Source organism: Magnolia sinica, chromosome 6 (genome assembly GCF_029962835.1).
Source record: "Magnolia sinica isolate HGM2019 chromosome 6, MsV1, whole genome shotgun sequence".
Classification (NCBI taxonomy): Eukaryota; Viridiplantae; Streptophyta; class Magnoliopsida; order Magnoliales; family Magnoliaceae; genus Magnolia; species Magnolia sinica.
In genome coordinates this window covers 11679888-11706529 of record NC_080578.1, presented here as the reverse complement: position 1 = coordinate 11706529, position 26642 = coordinate 11679888, and the positions used below count along the sequence as shown (strand labels likewise).

General features: G+C 37.8%; 1 protein-coding gene across 1 annotated transcript in view; it reads left to right on the top strand.

Annotated features, from left to right (window-relative positions):
- Positions 1-26642, top strand: part of LOC131248275 (structural maintenance of chromosomes protein 6B) — a 50704-nt gene that overhangs the window by 10926 nt on the left and 13136 nt on the right. Inside the window, exons 7-21 of the mRNA XM_058248481.1 lie at positions 71-391; positions 1795-1914; positions 4084-4218; positions 8149-8225; positions 8321-8396; positions 8486-8560; positions 8818-8922; positions 12257-12426; positions 12547-12649; positions 22676-22788; positions 24725-24929; positions 24999-25130; positions 25238-25352; positions 25607-25692; positions 25777-25872. Coding sequence (XP_058104464.1) covers positions 71-391; positions 1795-1914; positions 4084-4218; positions 8149-8225; positions 8321-8396; positions 8486-8560; positions 8818-8922; positions 12257-12426; positions 12547-12649; positions 22676-22788; positions 24725-24929; positions 24999-25130; positions 25238-25352; positions 25607-25692; positions 25777-25872 — 1929 coding nt within the window. The remainder of the gene's footprint in view (positions 1-70; positions 392-1794; positions 1915-4083; positions 4219-8148; positions 8226-8320; positions 8397-8485; positions 8561-8817; positions 8923-12256; positions 12427-12546; positions 12650-22675; positions 22789-24724; positions 24930-24998; positions 25131-25237; positions 25353-25606; positions 25693-25776; positions 25873-26642) is intronic.

Here is a 26642-nt window from a genome sequence, read left to right as displayed (position 1 = left end):
CTCATTTGAACAAAGATTAGTCCACACTAACTGTATCTTTTTTTTTTTTTTCAATTATTTTTGTTGGCAGTTCTTTTTCAAGGCTACACTTCTTCAACAAGTAAATGAGCTTTTAGAAAACATTAGGGGCCAGCTGGATGCTGCAAATGCAATGGTCGATGAACTGGAATCTTCAATAAGACCCATATTAAAGGAACTTAATGACTTGCAAGTTAAGATTAAGAACATGGAACATGTTGAAGAAATATCTCTACAACTGCAACAGTTGAAGAAAAAATTGGCATGGTCGTGGGTATTCGATGTGGACAAGCAAATCCAGAAACAAGGTGAACAGCTTGAAGATTTGAAAGGTCGTATTCCTACTTGCCAAGCCAGAATTGATCGTCAACTGGTAAGTAAAATAGTTTGATTACTCAATCATAGTTCCACTTGCAAGGTTCTTTCAAGCTTCTTGCTTCCACGCTTCTGGATATGTACATGAACTTGATTCTGGCTGAAGTTTCTTGTTTTGGATACCATTCCACTCCCTATGGTTGATATATTTTATGTGTCATCAACACCAAGACGACATGCATGTACATATTTGCAACTCCTTGGATGCTAGTTCACTCATGTTAGTTCACAGTATTTCATGCTGGCATTTCAGAGTTTAATATTTAAATCTGGTGGCATGTTTCAAGTTTCCCAATAAATTATTAGTTCAAATGTCTTTTTAGCTGAAAAAAGCAAGAAAATCAGTGGTGCAATATGCTCCTAAGACGACTGTCGTAGGACTCTTTGAGACAGGTATATATGTGCTTTGATATGCACCTGGGTTTCTGTATATGCCTGATTGATTAAGTTCAGGTTATGTACTTTTTTCCCTAGTTGTGAAAATTAAATTATTGCCATGGAAATGATTAATTTCATGCGAGGAAATTGTATCTAGGGAATGCTCAAAGGCAGAGCGTGCGCGCGTATGTATTGCACATCTTCTATCTAATTCTTGTTGGCTTATGCTTCTCATTATCTTCAAGAAGAATTGTCACCTTTGCTCTTACAGTTGTACAATTGGATCTAATTTGTCATGTACATGCATTCAACAGATAAATATCTAAGTGTCAAAATTGCAAAATCCAGATTCTGAAACTTGATTGTGCTGTTATCATGCACAATAATTAGCACTGGATGCATATGCTACTAAAGCATTTCACATTCATTTAATTGGAGTAATTAGTTTAGGATTTTCTTTCTATTATGGTCGATTTTTATTTGATACATGGCTCTAGTAGAATCCAAATTGGCTTGAATGTTAAATTCGCACTTTGTGAAATTTAATGGCTTTATTAGCTATTTGGTGGACGATCTGGGAAGAAAGAAATGCGAGGTGCTTCAACAATCTAAGCAAGTCGGTGGGAAGTGTATCCCAAAGAGCCATAAACCTGTTTATTGAATGGGCTTCTTCTTCCCTCATTCTTAAGGATTGTAATCTGAATTTCCTTGGTTAGCATAGAGTCGCCTTCTCGGCGTCCGTGTCTGTAATTGTTTCCTTTTCTCTTTTCTTTTTAATGAAATTTCTCCATCTTTCCAAAAAAAACAAACAACTATCTCCAATGATTTATCCATACTTTCCCCCTCTTGCTCTATCCTAATCTTAGATTCTTTTCTCTTTAGTACAGTTGCATGTTTGTAATTATGCGCATTGTGTATTCTCTGCCATTACAATTCATTCTCTCTTATCGTTATGTTCTTAACCACCTCAATAGATTAGTTGAATAGTTAATTGAGTAAATCTTTGTTAGATTTGCTTCACAGGTCAAAGTGGAAGAATTGAAGGGACAACTCCTCGATAAGAAAAACCAAATTACTTTTATGATGGAAAAGACATCAGAAGTGAGGAAAATGAAGGATGAATTGCAGCATGATCTTTCTTTGGTATGCTGATGCTCTATAAACTATGTAGTAATCACAATCTATCGTTGTTTAGATGATTGCATCTTTTGTTTATGATGTGAAATATAGAACATGTGGTTTATTGATTTCATTAATACATGTTATTACTTATTACCTGTTGGAACTCCTCAAGGACAAAAGATGCATTAAAGAAATTAATTTATCACCCTGCTTACTTTTCTCCACAATCCTCAATGCACGTTGCTATCATTTGATTGTTTCTATAATCTATTTGCCACTTCTGGTATTCTTCTCTAACGGTGCTTGAGAATCACCATTAATACATAATGTTCTTCCAAAAGAGTTTTAGTGGTTCGGCAAACACAATGCTCACCTACTCTTGATATTTCTTACTTTCTGCAGCCTATCTCTTATCCACAACAAGAAGAGAGCCCTAACAATCCCCTCTTTAGCAAGACTGTCTGCTTCTGAATTGGCCTCACGATGTACTTGTGAAAAACACACCACAATGTTTCCACACATCCAGTGTCTCAATCAAATTAGCAACCTCCCACGGACAGTTCCAGTTTTGGCCCATTTTGTAGTGTTGCTTGAATCCTCTTTGAAGATTATCCGGGAAAATTGAACTCCATTGCCACTTTAACCTCTAATGCTGCGCTTCAGAAAAACTGGAGTCCTTAACCCCAACCGAGCCTGAGAACTCACTCAAAGATGCACCCTGATTCCCCAGAGAATGCCCTTCAAAACTTAGTTTGAAATGGCTAGCAGGGGGTGATATTCACTGTTCTTTTGCCTTTGGAAATTTTCATCTGCAATGAATTATTTTGGTCCATTTAGATGACAACATCTGCCTTGGAATACCTTTCATCCTTGAATATGCCATTCGCCCATTCCCCAATTTCCACATAAAATGACTGATTGGGATCAATGAAGCGGCGTACAGGAACCCAATCAATGCTGAAACTTGAGATCAGTCAAGACCACAGAGACCTACAAAGGGACAGTGAATCAGCAGGTGATTAACCGACTCCTCTGCTGCATAGCACAAGGAGCATCTATTAGGCAAAGTGAATCCCTGACTTCTGATGTGATCGAGGGTTAAAATCTTATTTAAACAAGCTGTTCAAAATGAAATCGTTAACCTTCAAAGGAATTGCCACATGCCATATCTTCAAATACTGACCCAGACCTGTTGAAAAGCTTTAGAGAACAAGGACTGCACTGAAAATTTTCCAACATCTTCAAGGTCTCAAATATATCTAGCATGGACTGATTTGATCATTGTATTCACACCTCCCATAGATGACAGGTTACCTTTCCGGTTCACCAACTTTCTACAGCACTTTTCAATAATAGTCCCAAACGTCGGTCCCTGGTCTTGCCTATGAATAGAGGAATACCCTGATGATTGATTGGAAGGTCAGCCATACCACAATTCACCTCCTGAGGGATGCTGCTAAGCACGGTTGGGATTCAAACCCGAAATACTGCTATCTGAGAGATTAACCATCAATCTGACAGTCCTTGTTGTTTACTGTATCAGATCAGTTCAAGTGTTGATTATGATTTTTTTTTTTTCCAGAGCTGTTTATTTGTTAATTCTTTGTCAGAATTACTCCTGATAACAAATGAAAGGCAACAAAGGAACTACACCACTGAAAGACTGATATCAGTGAAGGGCTGCAGCAGTCTTACCAAATTTGAGCTCCCAGTTGCGTATGTAGAAAAGAGCTGCCAGGTGCACAAGAGGTTGCATCTTTGATGATTGAGATGCTGGACTTGTGTAACCTAACCCCTTTTACATGTAATGGAGTCATGAGACACTTTCTACAAGTAATTGATGTGGGATTAACACAAGTTACAAATGCATACATAATAGTAAAACTTAACATGATGTTGAGTTTGTATTCTCGGCAATTCTTTCCCACCTTTTGCCTACACGTACTATTGTTAATTTGATTTGTATTTTCATGCTACTAAAGTCCTTGGCATTCTTGGGAAAAGTGATTGTCCCTTTTGTACTCGTTACTCTTATTTCTCTCCCATCTTCCTTTTCTATGTTCTATTTTCGCTTGAAAGGTCTTACATTTCGTGAATATTTAAACTTTAAGTATCATTAGAAATTTTCTCCATCAATCATAAAATGCTGTATTGGGAACTTAGCTACGTCTATGTGAATTTGGTTTGTAGGCTACAAAAGAAAGGCTTGAGCTAGAAGAAGAACATAATCGCAGAAATAATGTTATTCAGAAAATGATCAGCCATGTTAGGCGGCTTGAACAACAAATTCATGATATTCGAGAGCAGCACGTTAAAAGTACACAGGTTGTTTCCTAATTAGAAAATAATTTTCTTGCCTGTTAGTATTGAGACTATTGATAATGTTCACAACACAGTCTTGCGAGCATGCATTTTCCTTCAACCACCCCTTCTGCTGCTACCGTTTTCTTTTTGAGGTAACTTGTAGTTATTGAAATTTGTATTTTTTGTTCTACTAGCTGGAATGCAGGGAAATCATTTTGTACAACTCAGCTTCCCCATGTTTAATTTTTTGTACTGTTGAATGCAACAACCTTTGACCAGTAATTAAGATTCAAGAGATACTGTCTAGGATTTGGTGTTCAGAAAAGTGACACCTTGTGCATTTTGATAGAACTGGAACTATGAGACCATAATCACAATCGGTGAATCCAATCAATTTTCGGGCACTGTTTCAGGCTCTAGTATGGTTTTGTAAATGCTTTGAGCATTTAACTTCCCAAAGCTGAACTGCGTGGCCAACAGCTGTGAAGTGCATTTAGCTTTGTGGCCAAATATGCACTTCCATCCCTGTTAACTAGGGCTCAGGGGCCTTTGAAATTGTCACCATTAGTGTCTGCTAGACATGATGAACCGTCTGTCATAAACCTTTGAGATTGTTCACATCAGGGCCTAGTGGATGTCTACCTGTCACTGAGCAGTTTTGATAGCCTAAATGGCATGTTCTGAACAATGATTAGATCAAATTAAAGCACAAGGTAGGTAATAGGTCCACACACAAGGTATTCAGTAACGGTAATGGTGGCTGTAATGGCCACCGTCGTTACCATTATGAAACGGGCCATAATGGTTTACACCCCTGTAAAAAACTGTATTGGTGCTGTAATGAGCCTTTTTTCTGTAACAGAACAGCCGTAGTGAACCATCACTAAAGCAGTTTTCCAAGTTCTAAGTTCATCATGTAAAGGGCTGTACTACTTGGAAGACACTCTTTAGTCTAGAATAATTTTAACAATTTTCACTCAATTTGTCATGAATCTAGGGATTGTTGCATGTATGTCTATTGATATAAATCACCACTTAGGAGCATATTTTTGATCAGTCGGATGCAGTTCTATGTCCAAACTTGTGACAATGGACAAGACCACGCGGATTAAGAAAAAATTCACAATAGGTGAAAATGTCTCCTTGTGATCGACATTTTCGATCTTAACAATAATGTGCTTCATATGTGTCTGCTGTACTGTCTGACTTCTATTTTTATTTTGTATTTTGAGCACCCATTTGTTCCCTATTGGCTTGCAATTGGGCTGTAGGTCTATAAGTTCCCAAACTTGATTTTGCTCCATGGAGGTGATCATCTTATCCATAATAGCTACCCAATCAGCCAAGTTTGGGAACAACAACGAATCATGATAAGTATGTACTGAGTTTATCTTCATCAACTGCTACATAAGATAATGATTCTCCCTCAATTTAAAATCACCTTTGGGGAATCTTTCCTCTTTAGCTTCGATGCGGTTTAGGAGCTTTACGAGGAACATTCCCACTGACCTAATGAACTATGGGAGTAGCCCCATCATTTTGAGCTAGCAGGGCTCCCACTCGCTTGAGATGTCGTGAATTTCAAACTTTCTCAACCTTTTCTTTCTTCTAGCTAGGTATGTGTCTTTGATGAAGGTTACATCCTGAGACTTAATCTTAGTCCAATCCTTGAGGCATGCTCACTTTTCAAGTTGAAAATTTAGGTGATGGCACCTATTTGCCCACCTTTCAAGTTAAAAAATCTAGGTAAGGCACCTAAATTCTTATCCTCGTGGCATTTCGTGCAGTTTTAAAGTTAAAAATATGGGTAAAGGTGCCTAAATGCCTATCCTTTAGGCATTTTGCCCACTTTTGAAGTTAAAAAAGCAATGCAAGGGCTCCTAAATGTGTATCTATTAAAGGTGTGATGAAGCTTCTTCTCCCTCTTCCAAATGTATTGGGTCGTGCTAGAAACTACTAAGGTGTTCATTTTGGCATGACTGCGTGTGTGTGTCAGAAAGGCGTTTTGGAGGTTGGTCTTGATGGTGGTCCTATGAACCATATGGGGGGAACGGAATAGCCGGTGCTTCGAAAATAGTCGTGACTCCGTGGAAAGGGTTGTAAGAAAGTGTACGATCTCTATAGCTGACTAGATTTCTGGCCTAAGGGGGGCGGATGTTTGTAATGTTCTGCCCATGTTAGGGTTGTAATTTTTTTGTTTTAGTCTTGCTAGGTTCGGCTTTCTTAATAAAAGTTATCAATTCTCAAAAAAAAAATAAAAATGATTAAAGTCACCTAAATACTTATCCTTGAGGCATTTTATTATCTTTTCAAGTTAAAAATCTTATTAAGGGCTCCTAAATTCTTTTCCATGCAGCATTTTGCCTAATTTTAAGTTAAAAATCTGGGTAAGGGCTCCAAAGTGCCTATCCTAGAGGCAATTTGGTCATATTCAAAGTTAAAAATCAAGTTAAGGGCAACTAAATGCCTTCCTTGAGGCATTTTGCATACTTTTCAAGTTAAAAATCAAGGTAAGGGTGCCTAAATGCCCCTCTTTGAGGCGTTTTGCTCACTTTTCAAGTTAAAATCTGTGTAATGGCCCCTAAATGCCTATCCTTGAGATATTTTTCCCACATTTCAAGTTAAAAATCTACGAGCTACCAAATTTCAATCCTCAAGGCATTTTGCTCACTTTTCAAGTTAATTTTTTTTTTTATTTTTATTTTTTATTTACAAGGGCACCTAAATGCCTATCCATTAGGCATTTTGCTACTTTCCAAGGTGAAAATCAAGGTAAGGCACCTAAATGTGTATTTTTGAGGCATTTTGCCCACTTTCCAAGTTAAAAATCTTGGTAAGGACACCGAAATGCTTATCTTTGAAGCATTTCTTTTCAAGCTAACATTTTAAGTTAAAAATGCCTATTTCTGAGGCATTTTACCCTCTTTTCTAGTTAAAAATATGAGTTAGGGCCCATACATTCCAACCCTTGTGGCATTTTTCTCGCTTTTCAGTTTAAAGATCTTGTTGAGCATCGAAATGTCAATCCTTGAGGCATTTCGGGACGTAGGACAACTAACCACTTGCTTTAAAAGCTCGAACGAATACAATGTGGCAAATCAATCCCTTTATCTCATAATCTAGGTTGGACCCTTTGCCGAACCCTCCTCGTGGGTCCCACTTCACATGGGTCCCACCTTGAGCCACTTGCCTCAGATGGGCTGCCCATCCCGAGTGTGCCCCCGCGTCACATAGGCCACCCCACTCGAGCTCGGTGCGAAAATGCCCATGCATTAATCACCTCCAGTGAGGAGTCTCAAACATGAGACCACCTTCTCCGATACCACTTTTGACGCAAGACAACTAACCACTTACTCTAAAAGCTTGAACTGATGGAGTGTGGCGAATCAATCCCTTTATCTCATAGCATTGGTCAGCCCCTCGGCTGAACCATCTTCATGGGCCCCACTTCACATAGGTCCCGCCTCACATTGGCTGCCCACCTCGAGTGTGCCCCTGCTTCACACGAGCCATCCCACTTGAGCCTGGTGTGAAAATGTCCCTGCATTATTTTGCCTACTTTTCAAGTTAAAAATCTGGGTACACATAAATGCCTATCCCTGAGATTTTGTTCACTCTTCAAGTAAAAAATTTAGGTAAGGGCACTTAAATGTCTAGTATTGAGATACTATCCACTTTTCAAGATAAAAATCTTGGTAAGGGCACGTGCCTATCCTTGAGGCATTTTGATGTTAAAGCTCAACTTTGATATGCTATTGCAATTTTTGGACGGAAGGTGAATGCATTTTCTCTGTTTCCTTGGTTGAGTTCTAATATTTAAAAGCTTCATTTCTTATTTGAGATTGCTTTTTGCCGACAAGATTCCAGTGTAATTATCTGGTGTGTTTTACATCAATATGGAAAGGTAATAATGGAAGTTCTATTTTATGCATTCTTTATTTTTAATTGAAGGCTGATGAACATGAGGTTGAGGAACGACTGAAGAATCTCCAGGAGGAGGTGGATTTGGCTAATACAAGTCTTAAGAGGTTATTTGTTGATTGTTTCCTGTATTTTGTTATTCATAACTTGTTGACTCTTGCAACATATTTTTCTGAATTCTAACAAGAAGTTAATGTTTCAGATTGAAGGAAGAAGAGGACGCTTTGAGTGAAAAGTTATCTTTGGCAACAGATGCCGTCAGGAAAATTAATTTAGAGGTTTGTTTAATGTTTATAATATTTTCATTTGCACCATTTTGTGTTCATAATTTTGTTTGTTATTGTGATTTACCAACTTGATGTTGTAGATCGAAGAGAACGAAAAAAAGTATCGTGACATTTGTGATCACATCCGTGAACTTCAGCGACACAGAAGTAACAAGGTCTGTTATAAAATGGACTGATCTTTCTGTTAATACTTGACTTTGACATATAACCTGCATCTCACCACTTGCAATGTACGGAGGTGTGCGCCCATGGGTGCATTTGTGCATACTTCCTACCTCTTATGTTGTGCATACTTCCTACCTCTTATGTGTAAAGATATTGGGTTACATACACATGCATGCAGGCTTTTCTTGGTATGCTTGCATCAATAGAAGCATACTACCTTTTCTTGTTAATGTTCTGTTGTTGGCAGGTAACTGCTTTTGGGGGAGAGAGAGTGATCAGTCTTCTGCGTGCTATTGAGAGGCACCATAGAAAATTCAAAAGGCCCCCTATTGGTCCTATTGGGGCTCATGTGGTGAGTATTGGAACTGATTTCAAGTTTTCTTCATGTTGTTCGGTGAGTGTAAAACAGTGTATTGAATAGCGCTTGTAGCTTGTAGCATAAATCCTACAGGGTTATGCTACAGGTAGTGGTGTACTGGCCTCAGCTCGACTCGGCTTGGCCACTAGCTGACCCCAGGTCGAACTCGGCTCGGCTTGATTCGGTCAGCAGCTCGGGCCAGTTCGAGCCGAGTTCAAGCCAAGATCAAGCTGATCGAGCCGAGTTTGCCTGTGCAGCATTTTCACAAACATATGGACTGCACCTTCAAAATCTCATTGTTTTACATACAGCAGCAATGGTTTTACAGGTATTTTATCAAACACCTAAGCAACATAAAAATCAAGAAAAAAAGGGTATTTGTTTCATATACAAACCTTCCTTGGCACCAGCCACACTTCGTTGAGTCATTTCATCAAACACTTGGTGAGCAACATCAATATCAAAGTAACCGAGTCACCGAACTGGTTCGATCCGAGTCGAGTCGAGCTGGGGCTAGCTCGAACTCATTTTCGAGCTCAAAAAATCAGCTTGACTCGGCTCGAACTCAGCTTCGAACCGAGTCGAATCGAGCTTTTTCGAGTTGAGTAGAGCGAGCTAACCAAGCTAGCTCGGTTCGTGTACACCCCTAGCTACAGGGGTCGTAGTGTACGCTACAGCTACATAGCATGTAGTGTATGTAGCGCACACTACACTATTTTTATTTTTAGTTTTCTTAAACTGTAATTTTTAGTTTTTTAGTAAAATGATGATGACCCATTCTTTTCACATGTGGCAATGATGTTAAGCTATCTAGACCATTGAAATAGTGGGTCCCATTGTAGAAGAATATTTCTACTTTTGATGATCTATTAGATGATGAAGATAACCTTTTTGAGGAATGTGACATTAGTAGTTTTTACCTAATACTCTTAAATTGTTGGATTTTGATCTCTTTTCATACTTGTGACTTGTGGTTTCAGTTAGACATTATTAACTAAAGTGGTTTGCCTAGAAAGTTGTTGATGTGATAATGATTTGATTTGATTTATATGTGGATTGGCTTTTGCTAAATGATAATTAATAATTTGTTTGAACATGCTTATACTTGAAAAAATAAATAATTTTTAGGCATATATATATATATTCCTTACTATTATCATTTTAATTTTTTAATTTTTTTAAATTAAAACATAGAAGTATTGTGTAGCTTACGTAATACGCTATGCTACTTACGCTACACGCTATAGATGGCTGAACGCTAGATAACACAGTACTGCTATTTAAAACACTGGTATAAAAGGGTGAGAGTGTTGAGCTTTGTAATTGTCCATTTAGAGATGTATTCTGTTCACATTGTTGTATAATTAGTTTTGCAGACCATTTGATGATGTAAAATGGAAATTGTTTTAATGACACAAGCTTTTGGAGCATGTAAAATCTAGATCTAGGAGAGTTGACTGGTTGATTCGGCCAATGAGTTTACTCACCTTGTCCTTTTGAATTTTGGTTTATTTTCAAGGAGGTCCAGGACATCTTTCCTTGGGAACTCTGGAATCTGGATTCAATCAAGTCTTCCATGATTCATCTGATTTATTCAGGAGTGTTGACACGTCAAAGTTCCTCTCATTTCCTTCTTGTTACATGCTAGATCTTCTGATGAACATACCTTTTAATAATTGGCCTCACTCATAGCTGCCTGGTAGCTTAGTGTGTGGTACAGTTATGCGGTACGCTATGTCGCTACCTGCCCAAGGATTCTGGCGTGCTAGGGTGGGATAAGTATACCATACCATAATATATATAATGTAATGTAATCTACATGTAAATGTAATGTAATAAGATATGATATGAAATAAATATCACCTATGCACCTTCACACTGACTACTCTACCCATGTTCCCTTGGTCGGCTTGTTCTACCAATTGGTACTGGAAAGTACCATGTACCAGTATGAATGTGCTTGGCACAGTTATTTTATTTTATTGAAAGATGAAATTTATTAAAGCCAAAGGCAGGAGGAACAAGAAAAGCAAACAAAACAAAATAAGAGAAAAAGAAAATAGAACCTAAGAACTACCCATCAGGGAGCCCACTCCCTGATATACAAGGCAGCCTTCCTGGAAACAGCAGCAGCAGATCACCCACAATCACAGAAACAGTGGCTATTTCTTTCCAGCCACAATGGCAAAAAAAAAAAAAAAAAACTGCCAGCAAGGCTACTCTCCATTTCTTCCTTCCGAAGAGACCACCACAGACAGCATGCCAGGATTGATAGAGAGCTTCGAGAGAAGAGGGCATCACCCAACTAACCTCAGCTGACCTGATGATTCCAGACCACACTATGTGAGGGAAAGGATAGTGAATAAACATGTGGTTGATAGATTCCTCTGCTCGAAGACACATCGGGCACACAGTATAACTGTTGTTTTGGTGAACCCGACACCCATGGCCATACTCGTTTGGTTCTTTTCACATGCACACACATGCCCCAAACTCCTGGGACAAGGCTATGATGCTGCTGGTGGTGATGATGATGATGAGGGCACACGGACACAATTTCTTTTGGTTTCTTTGATTCTTTCCATATAATTCTCCTTAAAACCATGTCTTTTTTCTTGTATTAAATTCTTCATTGCATGAGTGGTTGACAAATTTAAATCTTGTTCTTTCCTCTGTGGGATGGTTGCCCGTACTCACTTTGGCTGGGCCTAAGTTCCACCTGTACGGTTGTCTGCTATAACTATAGTATTGTTTTGTAACCTAGCATGAAACAAACAATGCTTGATGATATGATTTAAACTCAACTTTCTCAGGGATAGTTCTATATAAGTTGGGGAAATATCAATTTGTATATGAATTTTTGGTCCAATCTTCTTAAGAAACCAGTGGGCTCTTTTGAATATTGGGGAGTGGGCTCCCTGAGGTTTGTTTGGGGTTTGAGTCTGGGTTGCTTGTATAACATAGGTTGCAGCTTGGATTTTAGTGGTATTCCCTAAAATCTGATTCTCAAAAGAAATATTCCCCAAAACCTGCACTTTTACGCCAGAGATATGTAAATGCTTGCTTATTGTCAACCATTGAGATAATACAATTGTGCATGAAGTGACCTATCTGTTTCATTTCCAGCATGGAGGAATTGGGTTGAATGGATATTGCTTGTATAACATAGGTTGCAGCTTTGTTGCGGTTATTTGGTTTTGTTATGTATTGTTTTATCTAATGATTCATCATTAAATAAGAACTCGTGTAGTTGATGGCACAAATAAGTGTAGTAATATCTTGTAGTTACAGGCTAACAAGGAATTATGGCTATACTTGTCTAATGCAGACATTGGTTAATGGTGATATATGGGCACTGGCAGTTGAAAGTGCCATTGGAAAATTATTAAACGCTTTTATCGTGACGGATCAGAAGGATGCTCTTCTTTTACGACAATGTTCTAGGGAAGCAAACTGCCAACATCTTCAGATTATAATATATGATTTTTCCAGACCAAAGTAAGAGGATGCATGCATTCCAAAACATATAGCATGGAGCATCTGTGTTGACCTTTTTTGGTGCATGTCAAGTTGACTGTTTATTTATTTTTTAATCTTGACATTGTGATTTAAATGCAGGTTGAATATCCCTAATCACATGCTGCCTCATACTGATCATCCAACTATCCTTTCTGTTTTACATGCCGATAATCCCACCGTAGTGAATGTCTTGGTGGATCAGGTTTGTGTATTTACAGGTTTAGCCATAAATAATCTTTTGTGCTCATGTCTTTAATTATCTAGCTTCTGTTCGATACAACTTATACTAAGTGGCCGTTATTTCCTTCATATGAAGTTTGTACAGACTTTTTTTAAAAAATAAAAAAGAAAAAAAATGGTGAAACTCAACAGTTTTATGAAATTACAACCGGCATAACCATTGGCCAAATGTGCATAAATTGATTTATTTTTCAAACTTGAGGGAAAACCAAATGATCTTCTTTTTGAACTTTCTCCATGTTTTTCGTTGATTTATAATGAGAATTTTATTAAGAAAAAGAAAAGCTACCATCCCAACACAACTATTATAGCTGTACATGAGCCAAACCAAGTTGACCTTGGCCTAGCTCGGCTTGGCTTGGCCAGCAGGCTACCCCAGCTCGAACTCAGCTCGACTCAGTACTCGAGCATGACAGGCTAGCTCGGCTTGGCTTGGCCAGCAGTTCGGGCCAGTTCGAGCCGAGCTTGAGCTCGATCTTTCGAGCCAAGTTCCAGTTCGAGCCTATGAGCTGAGTTCGAGTTTAGGTTTTAGCGTTTTTAATGTATATTGTAATATATAAAATATATAATATATAATATAATTTATTTAAATATATAAATATTTATATTAAGTGAACCCGATCCGAGTCGAACCGAGTCAAGTTTGAGTCAAGTTCCAAGCTGAGTCGAGTCCAGCTCGGTCTAGCTTGGACTCGGTTCGAAATTTTTTTGAGCTAAAAAAATCAGCTTAACTCGGCTCGAGCCCAGTTTCGCCGAGTCGAGCCAAGCTTTTCCGAGCCAAGTGAGTTAACCGAGCTAACTCGGTTTATGTACAACTCTAACAACCGTGTTGAAGGAAATTTCTCTTCTTCTGTCTATGTTAGTGATTGTGTTCATGGAAGTGTAAGAAATATGCTAAAGCTGATTTCAATATACTTTCTTTTTTAGTGTTTTTGGTTGACTGTGTGGAATGTTGTGCTCGGGCATGGCTTGAAATCCTTTGCCATATATCATTCGGTTGACTGAGTGGAATGTTGTGTTTTTGGTTGCTTGTTGGATGAAAAGACAGGGTCTAAAGTTTTGGAGAGATGGGAAATGCTTGCGATGATGATTGGACTCTCGTGCAAAAGAAGAAACTCCCCCGAGTGACAGATTTGTTATGGTATTAATAAAGTTTGTATCACTTCTTCTGTTGAATGTTTCCCTGAAGTGTGGAAGGTGGATTTCTCTTACTTTGTGAATTATGGCAAGGTGTTGGAGGTAGTTATTCCTCTTTGGCAACATTCATTGGATATCAAGGGCTTTGCATATGTGTGATCCAACATGAAATATGAGGCTAAAAAGGCCATTGACATGCTTAATGGCATGGGGCTTTTTGGGAGGAGGATGAGAGTTCACTTATCGAAATACGAGCTAGAGGCCCTTCGATTCCTACATAGTAAGCTTGTACTAGAGACCCGAGGTCATGAGTTTGGGCCACTGAAAGTCCAGAAGCACAATCTTGCAATGGTTAATGTCAATCAGAAGGGCAACATGCCAAATAAAGTCCAGAAGCACAGCCCTCCCATGGTTAATGTTGATCTGAAGGGTGGTGAGCTGAATAAGTCTAGACACAATCTTCCATGGTTAATGTTGTACAATTTTTGTGATGGACGGATGGTTGGTGGTTGGTTACCTGATATGGTGGATGGTTTTTATTTATTGTGGTTGAGATGTGGGAACATTGCACACCAGTCAATTCAAACCCCAATAATAAATGACATTTATAGTGTAACTATTTCCACAAGCAATGTTATGGTGGTGTCTTTCATATAAAGCACCACCTTGCTCATAGAAGAAAGAGTGTTACACAATGCACCCAAAACCTAGAGGTAGTTCAAGTTTCAAACTATCGTCAAAGGAATAGTTGATAACAAAGAGAAGGGTATGAAACTTTGTTTGAAGCATGTGATGGTTTGGGTTTTTAGTTTTATGACAATCCATCAAAGGAATAGTTCATAACAAAGAGAAGGGTATGAAACTTTGTTTGAAGCATGTGATTGTTCGGGATTTTATTTTTATGATAAGTTGTCAATTGAAGAAGATGAACGCTATTAAAAAATCCAAGTAACGGAAGCAAGCCCCATGGATGAGTATACCCCAAAAGAAAGCAAATGGGGCCACAGAAAAAAAAAACATTAAATTCTGTTTGGGGGGAAGTAGAGAAAAAGTTTGTTTAGACATTGCAAGTTCTTTTTGTGCAAATCTACACATTCAATTTCGTGAGAATACTTTTTACACCTATAAGTTAATTAATTGTGAGGTTTGGTCATGGACTGAAAGCTACCATTATACCACTAGATGAGAAATCCACTTTTACGATGGTGGTGCTGTACGTTGAGCAAATTGAGAGTATAAGAACGAATGAGAGGAGTGCACTGTTATGCCTCATGGTTGGATGGATGGAAAGAATTGTTTAGTTACAACTTGCAAATTCTTTTAGTAAACAGTTTTTCTTGGATGGCTATTTTGAAGTGTTGATATGTTGGACATTGTTAAATGCTGACAATTTCTATGATGTCAGATTCAATTGTAAAGGAAGTTGGAGAAGACAACATCATGCACGCCATTATTGACAATGTCCCTCATATGTGAAGGGCAAAAAGATCTTGATGGAAAGAAGTAATTTATCCGGGCCCAGTGCATGGCATATTGCATTGATTTGATGCTGGAAGAGTTAGGAAAAGAAGAGTTGAAGTCCACATGATCTCGAAAGCTATAGTAACAGTAAATTTTATGTATGGACATTAAATGGTCTTAAATATGATGTATAGGTTCACATAGGGTAAAGAGCTAATTTGCCTTGCTGTCATGTGATTTGCTATTCATTTCTTAACATTAAGAAGCATTTTGCCAAAAAATCAAAAGAAAGAAAAAAAAAGCTAGTTATCAGAACTATGTTTATACGGCAAGAATGGGTACTGCCATTGAAGAAACGAAAGCAATTATGGTCATGGTAGTCTTTCAGAAAAAGGTTTTGGCAGTTTGTTGTGCATGCCATGCAAGTAGCCCAACCATCCTTGCATTATGCTATACTAATGAGGGGATGGATCGGGTGAAAAAAGAAATTGTTCGAAATTTTGGAGACTTGAAGAATGAAAATGAATTTGGAATGTCATCAATGAGAGTTGGAGTTGCCAACTTCACCAACTTTGCATATCATACCATATCATTTAAATCCTTGATTTCAGTATGATTACTTAGTCGAGGCCATGGATATGAATATTCCCATGGATATGAATATTCGTATCGTATCGGCTGATACGACCGATTCGTATCCATATCGGCATGAGCCAATACGTGATACAGGGTCGTATCAGCCCGATATGAAAAAAAAGACTCATATTGGCATGTATCGGCACCGATACGGGCCATACGGCTGATACAGGCCATTATGCCCATAAAAGCCCAAATTTGATTTTTGATTTATGATTTATTTAATTCACTCATGTCTCCTCTTCTTTTTTCATTTAAATCATGGAATAAGCTTAAAAACTCATTTTAGGCTAGATCTAGACCTATTTTGGGATAAAAACAAATGATTTAAATGGGATAAGACAATCGAAATGAAGTGAATTATTATGGGAAAATAGGAAAGAAGGGTAAACCTCCACTTTCTTAAAAAAAAATATTTTCATCTTCTTTTTCTTGTATTTCATTATAATGGGCCCTAGTTAACCAAATCATGTTTGACTTGTGTTCAATTAGGGCCCATTTAGTTGACCTTCAACAAGTCAAATCGACAGACACCATTCTAATCAAAGAATGGTTCGTTACACCGTCCAATATATGGTCAAACACACACACACACACACACACACACACACACACACCCAAAAGATGGATTCTTGGATATCTCATTTTTCCTTATATATATATGTTTGCTTAAAAAAAATTCTGACTGATATGGGCCGATACAACCCCAATATTGAAACACGACGCCGTATCGTATCAATTTTCCATTGGGCCGATACGCTGATCGATATCGACATTCAGAACCATGGTCGAGGCTAACTTGGAAATCGAGATTGGTCTGTATAATTGCCTTAATGGGTGGCGAGGAAAGTAACCATATAAATTGATTTTTTTAAATCCATAGGACATTTGTCATAAAATATATTTTATTGAAAGTATAGTTCTTATTATTAACTTTATTACAAACATATTTGTACTTTAAGCTATTTTGTGAGAGGATTGTGGTGATAGCTCACATGAATTGCAACGAGTGGCGACTAGGATGTTTAGTTTGAAATCTAGTGCTTTTGAGTTACAAGCAAAACTAGAGGACTTCCTAGCAAGTTTGGAATTTATAATGCTCTTTCTATATTATGTTGGTTTACAAAATTTTATGTGACTTTTGTAGGTTCAAGAAGAAAGAAGGAATGGGCGTGAGCCGAGAAGCCTTAATGGCCTCGTTTTGTCAAATATAATTTGCACATTATAGTAAGAGAATTTAAGAAGAGATGCAAAATCTAGGTCTGATATGTTTATTGGATATTGACTTAGACGAAGAAAGAGGATCTAGCTCTGCCAACTAACCATATCTAGGTTTTGAGGATGTGTTTGAAGAAGATGAAAACATAGAAGTGCCACACTTCTAACATGTAGTATTCAACAATTAGGCCGTATGGGAGTGTTGTTACATGCCTCTCTTTTCCTTAAAACGACATCATGTTGTTTGATGTGTATTATGGTGGGCATGATGTGTTGTTTTAGCGCACTGGTCTATGTGTTTAGTACTAGGTGTGGGCTACCTAACCACCCGACTGAATTTTGGAAAATGAGAATTTGGGATGAGAATGCTGACCAATTGGTTTGCCTACTTTTGTGTTGGTTTTCCTTCATAAGTTGAGACTTTTGGGGTCTGTTTGATTTTTCAGCTCAATTGTAATTACCTTGTAAATGGGTAATAATTATTTACTTAGGTAATTACTGCATATTTCCCAATGCAAATAGTGATGGCCTACTTTTTTAACACTAAAATCAAGAAATTTGCAAAATAAATGTGGGGCTCACCGTGATGTATGTGGCTTATCCACATCGCCCATTCGTTATGCCGGCTGAATTTAGGGCATGAGCCCAAAAATGAGGTAGATCCAAAGCTCAAGTGGACCACACCATAGGAAACAATGGGAATCGAATGCCTACCGTTAAAAACTTCTTGGGGCTCCTAGAAGTTTTGGATCAAGTTGATATGTGTTTTCCCGCTATCCATGTCTGTGTGACCTTATAAATTAGTTAGATGACAAATAAACCCCAATGTGGGCTCAGTGAAGGAAACGACTTTCAATGGTGTATGAATTAAGGCCACCGTTTCCTTTCATGTGGGCCATTGAGCATTGGATCTGCCTCGTTTTTTGGCTCATGCCCCAAAATGTTATGATAAAACAGATGGACAACGTGGATATAAATAACATATACACCACGGTGGGCCCCATAGATCTAAGTAAATACTTTTGGACCGGTTTTCGAGGTGGAATTGCTTACCCATTTTCAAACCAGGTGAAAAAAGTAATAATTACTTATTTACCAGGGATTTACATGGAACATGGAAAATCAAACAGGCCCTTGGGTCCCTCATTCTCAATGCAAGCTAGCTCGTCACTTGTGTCTAATGAGGCGGTTACCTAATTTATGGGTGAAGGTGATGCAGGACACATGATTTAATGCTTGCATGCAACGTGGAGATTATGAAAGAGTACATAAAGTAATTCAATTAGCAAAAGATGCTAACTCACCAAGTAATTAAGAGTAAATAATATGAAATAAAATCTGATTTAATCTAAATCACATGCTCGCGTGATAAGAAATCATATAAATCAATTAAAACTAGGCCTGATGGAAGGATAAAATTTTCAATTTAGCATAAACATCAAGGGACATATTTGTAGGTTTTATGATTAGGGTTAGGAAGGGGAAAATTTGAAAATTAGAAAATTAGGGTTCATAGAAATTGTGGATTTTGGAATTAGGGTTTTTATAAATTGGGAAAAATAGGAAATTGAGGATTTAGGGTTTAGGGCAGGGTTATTGATGGGGAATTAAGGGATTTTGATGTGGGAAGAAATGAGAAATAAAAGGATTGAGCGGTCATCCATTCGGTCAGCCTAGGGGCTTGCACGTGTAGGTTGTTTGGCTAGGGTTTTTGGTCCTCAATGGTTGATTTCGGTTGGGGTTGAAGTTGGATAACCAAAAGTTGAAGAAAAAGATGATTTGGATGGTCTTGGATAGGAATGGAAGAAGATAGATAAAGTTTTTGGGAAAATACTTCTTTTGGATAGAAAGGAAGAGAGAAGGAAGATGATAGATGGAAGCCTCACACCTCTGTTGAATGGAGAATGGAATCACTCCATACTCAAGCTCCAAATCACATGGAGTATTCTTCAAATCACATGAAGAAGATAAAACACATACCTTTTTTTTTTTCTCCATAATAATGTCACTGGGGCTTCACACACCCATCTCTCTTTTACAGTCTCAGAAAAGACCTTTTATAAAAAGACGCTCTCAAATAAGATTCTCAACATAAAGACGCTTAATAAATTAAAAGTTATTCCTAACTCCTAATCTCAACACAAATATAAGGTATACCAAAAATAATGAGCATGTAAACAATTTAAACAACTAAACTATTTTGTGGCCTATGAGGGTCCACGATCAAGATGTCCGATGATGATGATCCAACGGTCCAATGTGTCTATCAAGCTCCTATATGCAGCCCACATGCATTTTCCCAATGTTGGGTCTTCAAAGATGCATGAACATGTACGTGGGGTCTTCAACGTGGCTAGGAATGTGAATTGGGCCAAGTGGGCTCCATGTAATGGTCGTCTAGCAACAAGGAGACTGGCTCAACCCTCCTCTGGTATGGTGCTCGGATGTCGTCATCAATAGGCTTAAATTAGGGCGTCTGAATGGTATTGCTATTGTGTTTCGAGCTTCAATTTCATCGGTATTTGTCTTATTCTCTATGCCATCCACTAGATTGGCAAGTTGATGTTTGTTGCCAAGAATAAAACTCAGGTGCTTAGTTGTATGCTCACTTTCCGGTCCTTCCTAAATTGAATCTTCCTTGGCCATCTTCATTTGTTGCTACTTTTTTTGTTGAAAGATATTGATTTTATTAAGGCCACAAGGGCAAAAGAAACAAACAGAAACAAAAACCAAAGAGAAAAGAAAAGAAAAGAAAAGTATATACCTAGAAGATCACCCAACCATTAAGGTGCCCCATCCCTAATACACAAATTCACCCTTTCAATCACCCCTTTGGATAGAGTGCACCGGATTCCCCTTTGGATAGAGTGTTTTCTATTCCTGAAGCAACAATCATTTCTTTCCAACTAAAGACTCCAAATGACAGTGAAAAGAGCAATCCTCTCCCTTGAAGGGGCCTTTGCCTGGGCCAGCCAAGTGCCAAACTTGGAATAAAGAGTCTAAGGAGCTTAGCATCACCCACAACATGCTGAAATGGCAAAGAATGTTGCTCCAAACCTCCCAGCTAGGGCAACTGTAGTGGTGGGATGGACCAAATTGTAGTGGTGGGATGGACAGAAGAATCTAAAATTAGAGAGAAGATCTCACTGAAAAGAGGACAAACTCATCCAATCTTGGAGGAGAAAGATCTCCACCTCAAAGGTGCCTTCATCTGTTGCTACTTCATCATCATTTTTGCAAATGTCTTGCGGGTGTGCTTCTACACAGTCTTTCCCAGCCTCTGCTCTATCACTCTGAAGTTGCCTCAACTAGAAGGTTCTCTCTACCCACACCTTTCTGCCCGTCCTCTCCCTAGCCCAAGATGCCAAACATCCCCTCCTTCATGGCCATGTTTGTAGCAAAGATGCAAAACTTTGTCATATTTCGTATATAATTTTTTGCAATGCCCCTTCTGTCCAGTACCAATCCAAATATGACCAGTGTGTTTCCGCGAGAGATCCAGCTCTACACATACTCTAGCCACATAGGGCTGGCCCTTGCTTTAGTTGGATTGTACATTTGCAGCACTTAACCATAACAACCAACAATTGCCTTCACATATCTAGATGGAAGAAGAGGGAAAGATATCCAGAAGGGGGCCATAGCTGATTCCTTCCTAAATCAAATTTTGGAGACTACTGAGAACAACTTACAAACTCCAACCCCGATTGACACCAAGTCTTGAAGCCATGATTGTGCAAAATCAGTCTCATTAGAGAATCAAAATGTTCTCTGATTTTAATCCCCATAGTTTTTTGATGTGAGCTCGAATTATATTAACTGAAGGCCTCCCACACAGCAAACTTGATGTAGGGACATGTGATGACCTAATCCTAGATGCATGTATAATCAGGTTAAAGAATGTTCAAATAAATACAAAAATCAACTAAACGTTTTCAAATCAAAGGGATTAGGTAAATTTCAACACAAAGATGAGGTTATTTTGTCAGGATCATGCCCTTTAGCATAAAATCGTGTAAACACTAAAAAGGGAGGACTTAGGGATGTGAGGATATCCCAGATCTAGCATAAGTCAGTCCACAGTCAAGTTTAGATCTGATTCTATTGACTAACCATCTCTTGACTAACCATCTCTCTTTTCTGTTCAAACTAGAAAGAGGATATCCAGATAGGAACGAAAGGGGTGAAGAATGAAGGGGTTCGAGATGAAGAAAGTACATGTCCTTTTGTTGTCAAAAGAAAAAGAGGATGATTCTTATATTTTTCCGCACCTCGAAGATCTAGAAAGAAGGAAACTTGAAATCGGGTTGGAATCCTCAACACTCAATGGTCAATCCTGAAACCCTAATATCTTGAATAAAGAGGAAGAAAAGAGACAAATTTTCATTCATTCAATAATAATGAAAATAGAGTTTCTCACAATGTATATATAAGCTATGGAAAAAGTAAGTGCACTAAAGCCCCTGAAAATAAGAAAAATAACCAAAAAGACGAAAAAAATAAAGAAAGTGCAATAAAGTCCTTGAAATAAGAAAAAAGAACAAAAATGCCTAAAACTAAAACACCCATACGGTAGGGTGTGAAATCCGACCCATGGATTTATGATCAGGGTGCAGTCATGCCCCTCCTGCACTCGTAGCGCGTCAGAAAATGGGTCCAATGGACCCAACGTCCATCCACATCTAACTTCTTCGCTCCAGTACTTTGTCGGCGACGCCTTCTCTTGTACACTCTAAAGGATGCACCATTGATGTCTACATCAAAACTGTGCTAGAAAACATCATTTCAAGGGCTCAATCAATCTCTAGACTTCTTTAGTGAAGAAGATGATCCTCTCTCCTTTGTGTGCGCCAAGTTTTTTCTCACGTAATGGAATATCTGCCATTTTGAGTTTTTAGAAAGTACAATAGCAAATGAAATATTAGGTCTTCTTGATGATGGTGCCCCTTGAAGCTGCCATTGCCTTCTCTCCCCCAAGCATTCTTCTCGTAGACTACAATTTTCTAGTGACTATACCAATAAATACAGACATAAGCATCATACTCATCATCATTTATCAGAATATTGTCTATATTCACATGCATGCATTTGTCAAATTCTATTTACTATGAAGCATTATGTTTCGTATTTATCGAGTTGCTTAATTTCTCACTGTATTGTAAATGTTTGGCTCCCTCCCTGGGGGGGGGGGCTATGGTGGGTGTGCGCTCGTGGGTTCGCTCATTTATTCTATTTCCTTATTTTCATAATATTATTTAATAAAGTAGTTTGTGGCTCATCATGTTAGTTAATCAAGTAAATTTCTAGTGTGTGATTTGTTAGTGCAATTTTTATTTCATCTTAGCATCATGGAAAGCTCTTCAAGATGTCTCTTTTGAAGATATTTAGACTTGTCCTTCCTCTGCCTTTTCATGAATATGATGACCATTTTAGTTCATCTTAACCTTTGTTACATTTCTTCTTCTTATGGTGTATTGATGCTCATCAAATGCTAGGGGTTGGCATATAATGCACAAGTAACTTGCTGATTTTGCAGGGTCATGCTGAGAGACAAGTGCTTGTTAGAGATTATGAGGTGGGAAAATCAGTTGTCTTTGAAAAAAGGATTACAAATCTCAAGGAGGTGTACACGTTGGAGGGCTATAGGATGTAAGTTGATTGATATGGAACTGTGGGCTTTATTCCATATCTTAGTCTCTCATTTTTGATAGAAAATTATCTAATTAAACAATACTACTATATGTTGTGCCTTGGTATCTTAAATAGAGAAATTAATGTGATGGATATCTCATTAACCATCATATGTGAAAACCTATGACGGTACACTCACCGCGACATGTGACCATGAGAAAATTACAATTTTGTTAAGAACCTACGACAGTAGGATGTGGTGAGACAATATCTTTTCAATATCCATGAAATATGGGGACTGACACAGGTATTTCATTATGTCAATAATGGGACCCGAGCATATACAAGTATCTGGTTATACCAGGTGAAAAGAATTGAATGCTTTAGGTAAACATCATTTAGGAGTGACATTTGAAGAAGTCTTCAGGATTGAGAAAGTGCAGAAGCTGTAAAGAGGATAGGCATGCAGGTGTGTTGGGGACAAGGTTCTGAATATTGCTATTGGGAGGGTGTATCAGTTGGGCCCAAAAACAATAGAATATAGGGCTTATTGTACTGTATTGAACCTGTATCAGCATGGATTTTCTTTTACCAAAAATTATGTGGAAAAATATATTAAGAGAGGAAAAAAATGGGAAACATAAAAATCTACATTCCACATGTATTCAATGGTGTATCAGACCATTCTTTGTAGGAATGTTGTCTATCAGTCTTACTTAATCCTGTTTTAGTCGTTGACCTCTAAATTTGGTGTTGAAGTATGTGGAAATTGGAAATTCTTAATTTTGAACGATTCTTATTAATTGATGCTATCAACTATTTGTATAGACTGTGAGTCACTACCACCAAGGTCGAGCCATCCCAGTACTGTCAATCTATCATCCTCATGTATAAATCATTTGACTGCGTGCTCAATACTTGATATTTAGGATCTATTAAAACCTAAAACACACAGGCCGTGTGTATGTGTACAAAGAATTTAACTAAAGTAATCAGATACGAGAACAATCATTACTACCAAGTAATCAAGATCTACCAAATATAATCAGTAAATAGACGCTTTACTAATTAGGTAATGTTTTTGTAATGAAAAGATAACTTAAATAATAATTTTATAATAAAAACAAAATAGAAAAAATAGTTAAAAATATCATACATGCTTGTGCCAACCTCAATTAGTTGGGCTAAGGCATAGATGATGAATTGATGATGGTGATGAATAAATACATGCTTTTGTACTAATTTTATAATGAAAAAATAAACAAGAAAAAGTACAGAATAATCAATAAATACTTCTTTCAATATATTGATGGATTATGTGTTACAATACCAAAATAGGCATATGTGAATTCATTTAATTACAGAATGAACTAAAAATAAAAACAAGAAAAAAAAATTGCCAAAGTTGGGGGATTGATCTCATACATGCTCAGATATAGGTTTGATTTAGTTGAAGCACTCATTTCCCTGGATAGATTTTAAGGGAAAAATGGATGAATAGTAACCAGCACCCAAAAGGCCTAAAAATGCACCAAAAATGCTAAAAATGCCCCAAAACAGCTAAATTTTCTTTAATCTTTAGATCTGGAACACAAACAACTAATTCATGCATCATCTGAAAAAAGAAGACGCAATAATTGGTAAAAGTCGGTAAAATGGTTAAAAATGTAAAAAAAATGGTAAATCAACAAAATAGGCCCTAATGGAGCACAAGTTGAGTATGATTCAGTGGATTTGTGACCATTGTGTTGCAACAAAAAGGATGAAATACAAAATTGATGGCGTACCCCATTATTAATTTTCCCCAAAATGGATCACACTGCTTCAATTCATTGAATCCCGCTTAACATTTCTGCTGTTGTTGATTGCATTAAAATCTGAATCTTGTCCTTTAAAAAAAAATAAATCTAAATCTTGTACTGTGTGGTGATTAATCCATGATGTGTGGTAATAGGTTCTCTAGAGGTTCTGTTCAGACTGTTCTGCCTCCAAACAAGAGGATTAGGACGGGACGACTGTGCAGTTCGATCGATGATCAAATTAATGGCTTCGAGAAGGATGCTTCAAAAGCACAGGAACTTGTTTGTGTAGGCAAGGGAAGGAAAAGGGATGCAGAGGAAGTTTGCCGGGATCTTCGGGACAAATTACAAAGTATAAAGGTAATAATTACTGGTTCTACCATACGTCTAGTCATTAATTTTCTTACGGTTCCATGTGTTTTGTTTCAGAAGCGGCGTCCAAATACAGAGAGGGATTTGATGTCTAAGGAGATGACATTGTCTGATCTTAAGAACTCCTATGCTGCCATGGCAAGTTCTCCCCTGGCACCAAATGTTGATGAGCTATGTCAAGAAATCTTGGTGGGTTCTCAAATACTCAGTGTCTTTATTCTCTACTAGTTCCACTCTGGTTCATGTTTCAAATACTCCCTTGTCCTTTCATCTCATTTGTTTTCAATGTTGTCTAGCAAGTGCAAGAAGAAATACAAGAGAAGGAAATTGTATTAGAGAAGTTTAGAGTAAGGATGACAGAGGCAGAAGTAAAGGCCAATGATCTTAAAATATCATTTGAAAATCTATGTGGTATGCAAGTAAAGGTTTTATATCCCTTTTTTCCCTTAATACTTTATGTAGCTTTTGTTGTATGTCTGTTTTCTTGTATCTTGCCATTCATCTACTTGTTATGATGGAATTTCATTTGAAACTATGACAACTGTGTTTGGTCTTGCATATCAGCACAAGGTTTTACATATTTATGGTTACATGCGGGTTCCCTACTCAAATTCACACATCCTAAGTTTACTGTTGATCTTTGTTTTTGCAAATGAAAAATGCAGACTCTGCAAAAGGGGAAGTTGAGGCCTTTGAGGAAGCTGAAAGGAAGTTATTATTGATTGAAGAAGAACTGCATTCTGCAGAAAATGTATATCTGCTTGCTTTCTCAGTTTAGTTGCTGCAATTTTCTTGACATTTGTCAATTTCTAAAATCTGAGCACTTAAATCTCAGGAGAAGGCTCATTATGAAGGGGTCATGCAGAAGAAGGTTATTCCTGATATCAAAGCTGCAGAAGCAGCCTATGAGGAGCTCCAACATAATCGTCAGGTACAGGTTATTTTCTAAGATATGCGTAGGAGCATGATAGTATCAGTCAGTATTTTATTGTCATTGGACGTTTATGGCTTTGTTATTTGGTGATCTGATTATTGGTGTTTTTTTAACCTCTTATAATAGCTGATTGATGGATCCATTCAGTCTCAACGAGCAGTCTTCTACCCTCATGTTTAATGTGCATATACACTTAAATGGATGCTATGTTTGTGTTGTTGCTGGTCATTACTTGAATTGAAGTTTGAGAGCTGTACTTCTGCAGACACAGTCAATTCTTTTGGCACAAGAGATCATTCTGCTTTTCTGGTGTTCCAGCTTGCTTGTACATAATAAACTCCAGTTGACTTCTGTTGTTGTGGCTGAGGGGCAGCTCTCATCATTCTGTTGACTGATGTCAAAGCTCATCTGTTTCTATTCTGATACGTATGATATCATCTTTTCTGCATACCCTCCTAGAAGTCTCCATACTGTCATCCTTACAGATGGAATGCTGTTTCCATGTCAAAGACTTATTGACATGCGTATTCAAAATTTACAGATCTTTTTTCATTATTTTTGAAGCGTAATAGTAACTGTTTTTTATTGAGAAGCTGCACTGACAATGGTCAAAAGCAGAAAAACACATCCTCAACTGATAATCAGATTACAACCTAGAATCACAACCCAAACATAGATGATATTTCATAAAGATTTACATCAACATCCCCTGACCAGCCAGCTTTCGAGTCCATTACATATCTTTTTGATTGCCATGCTATCTCTTC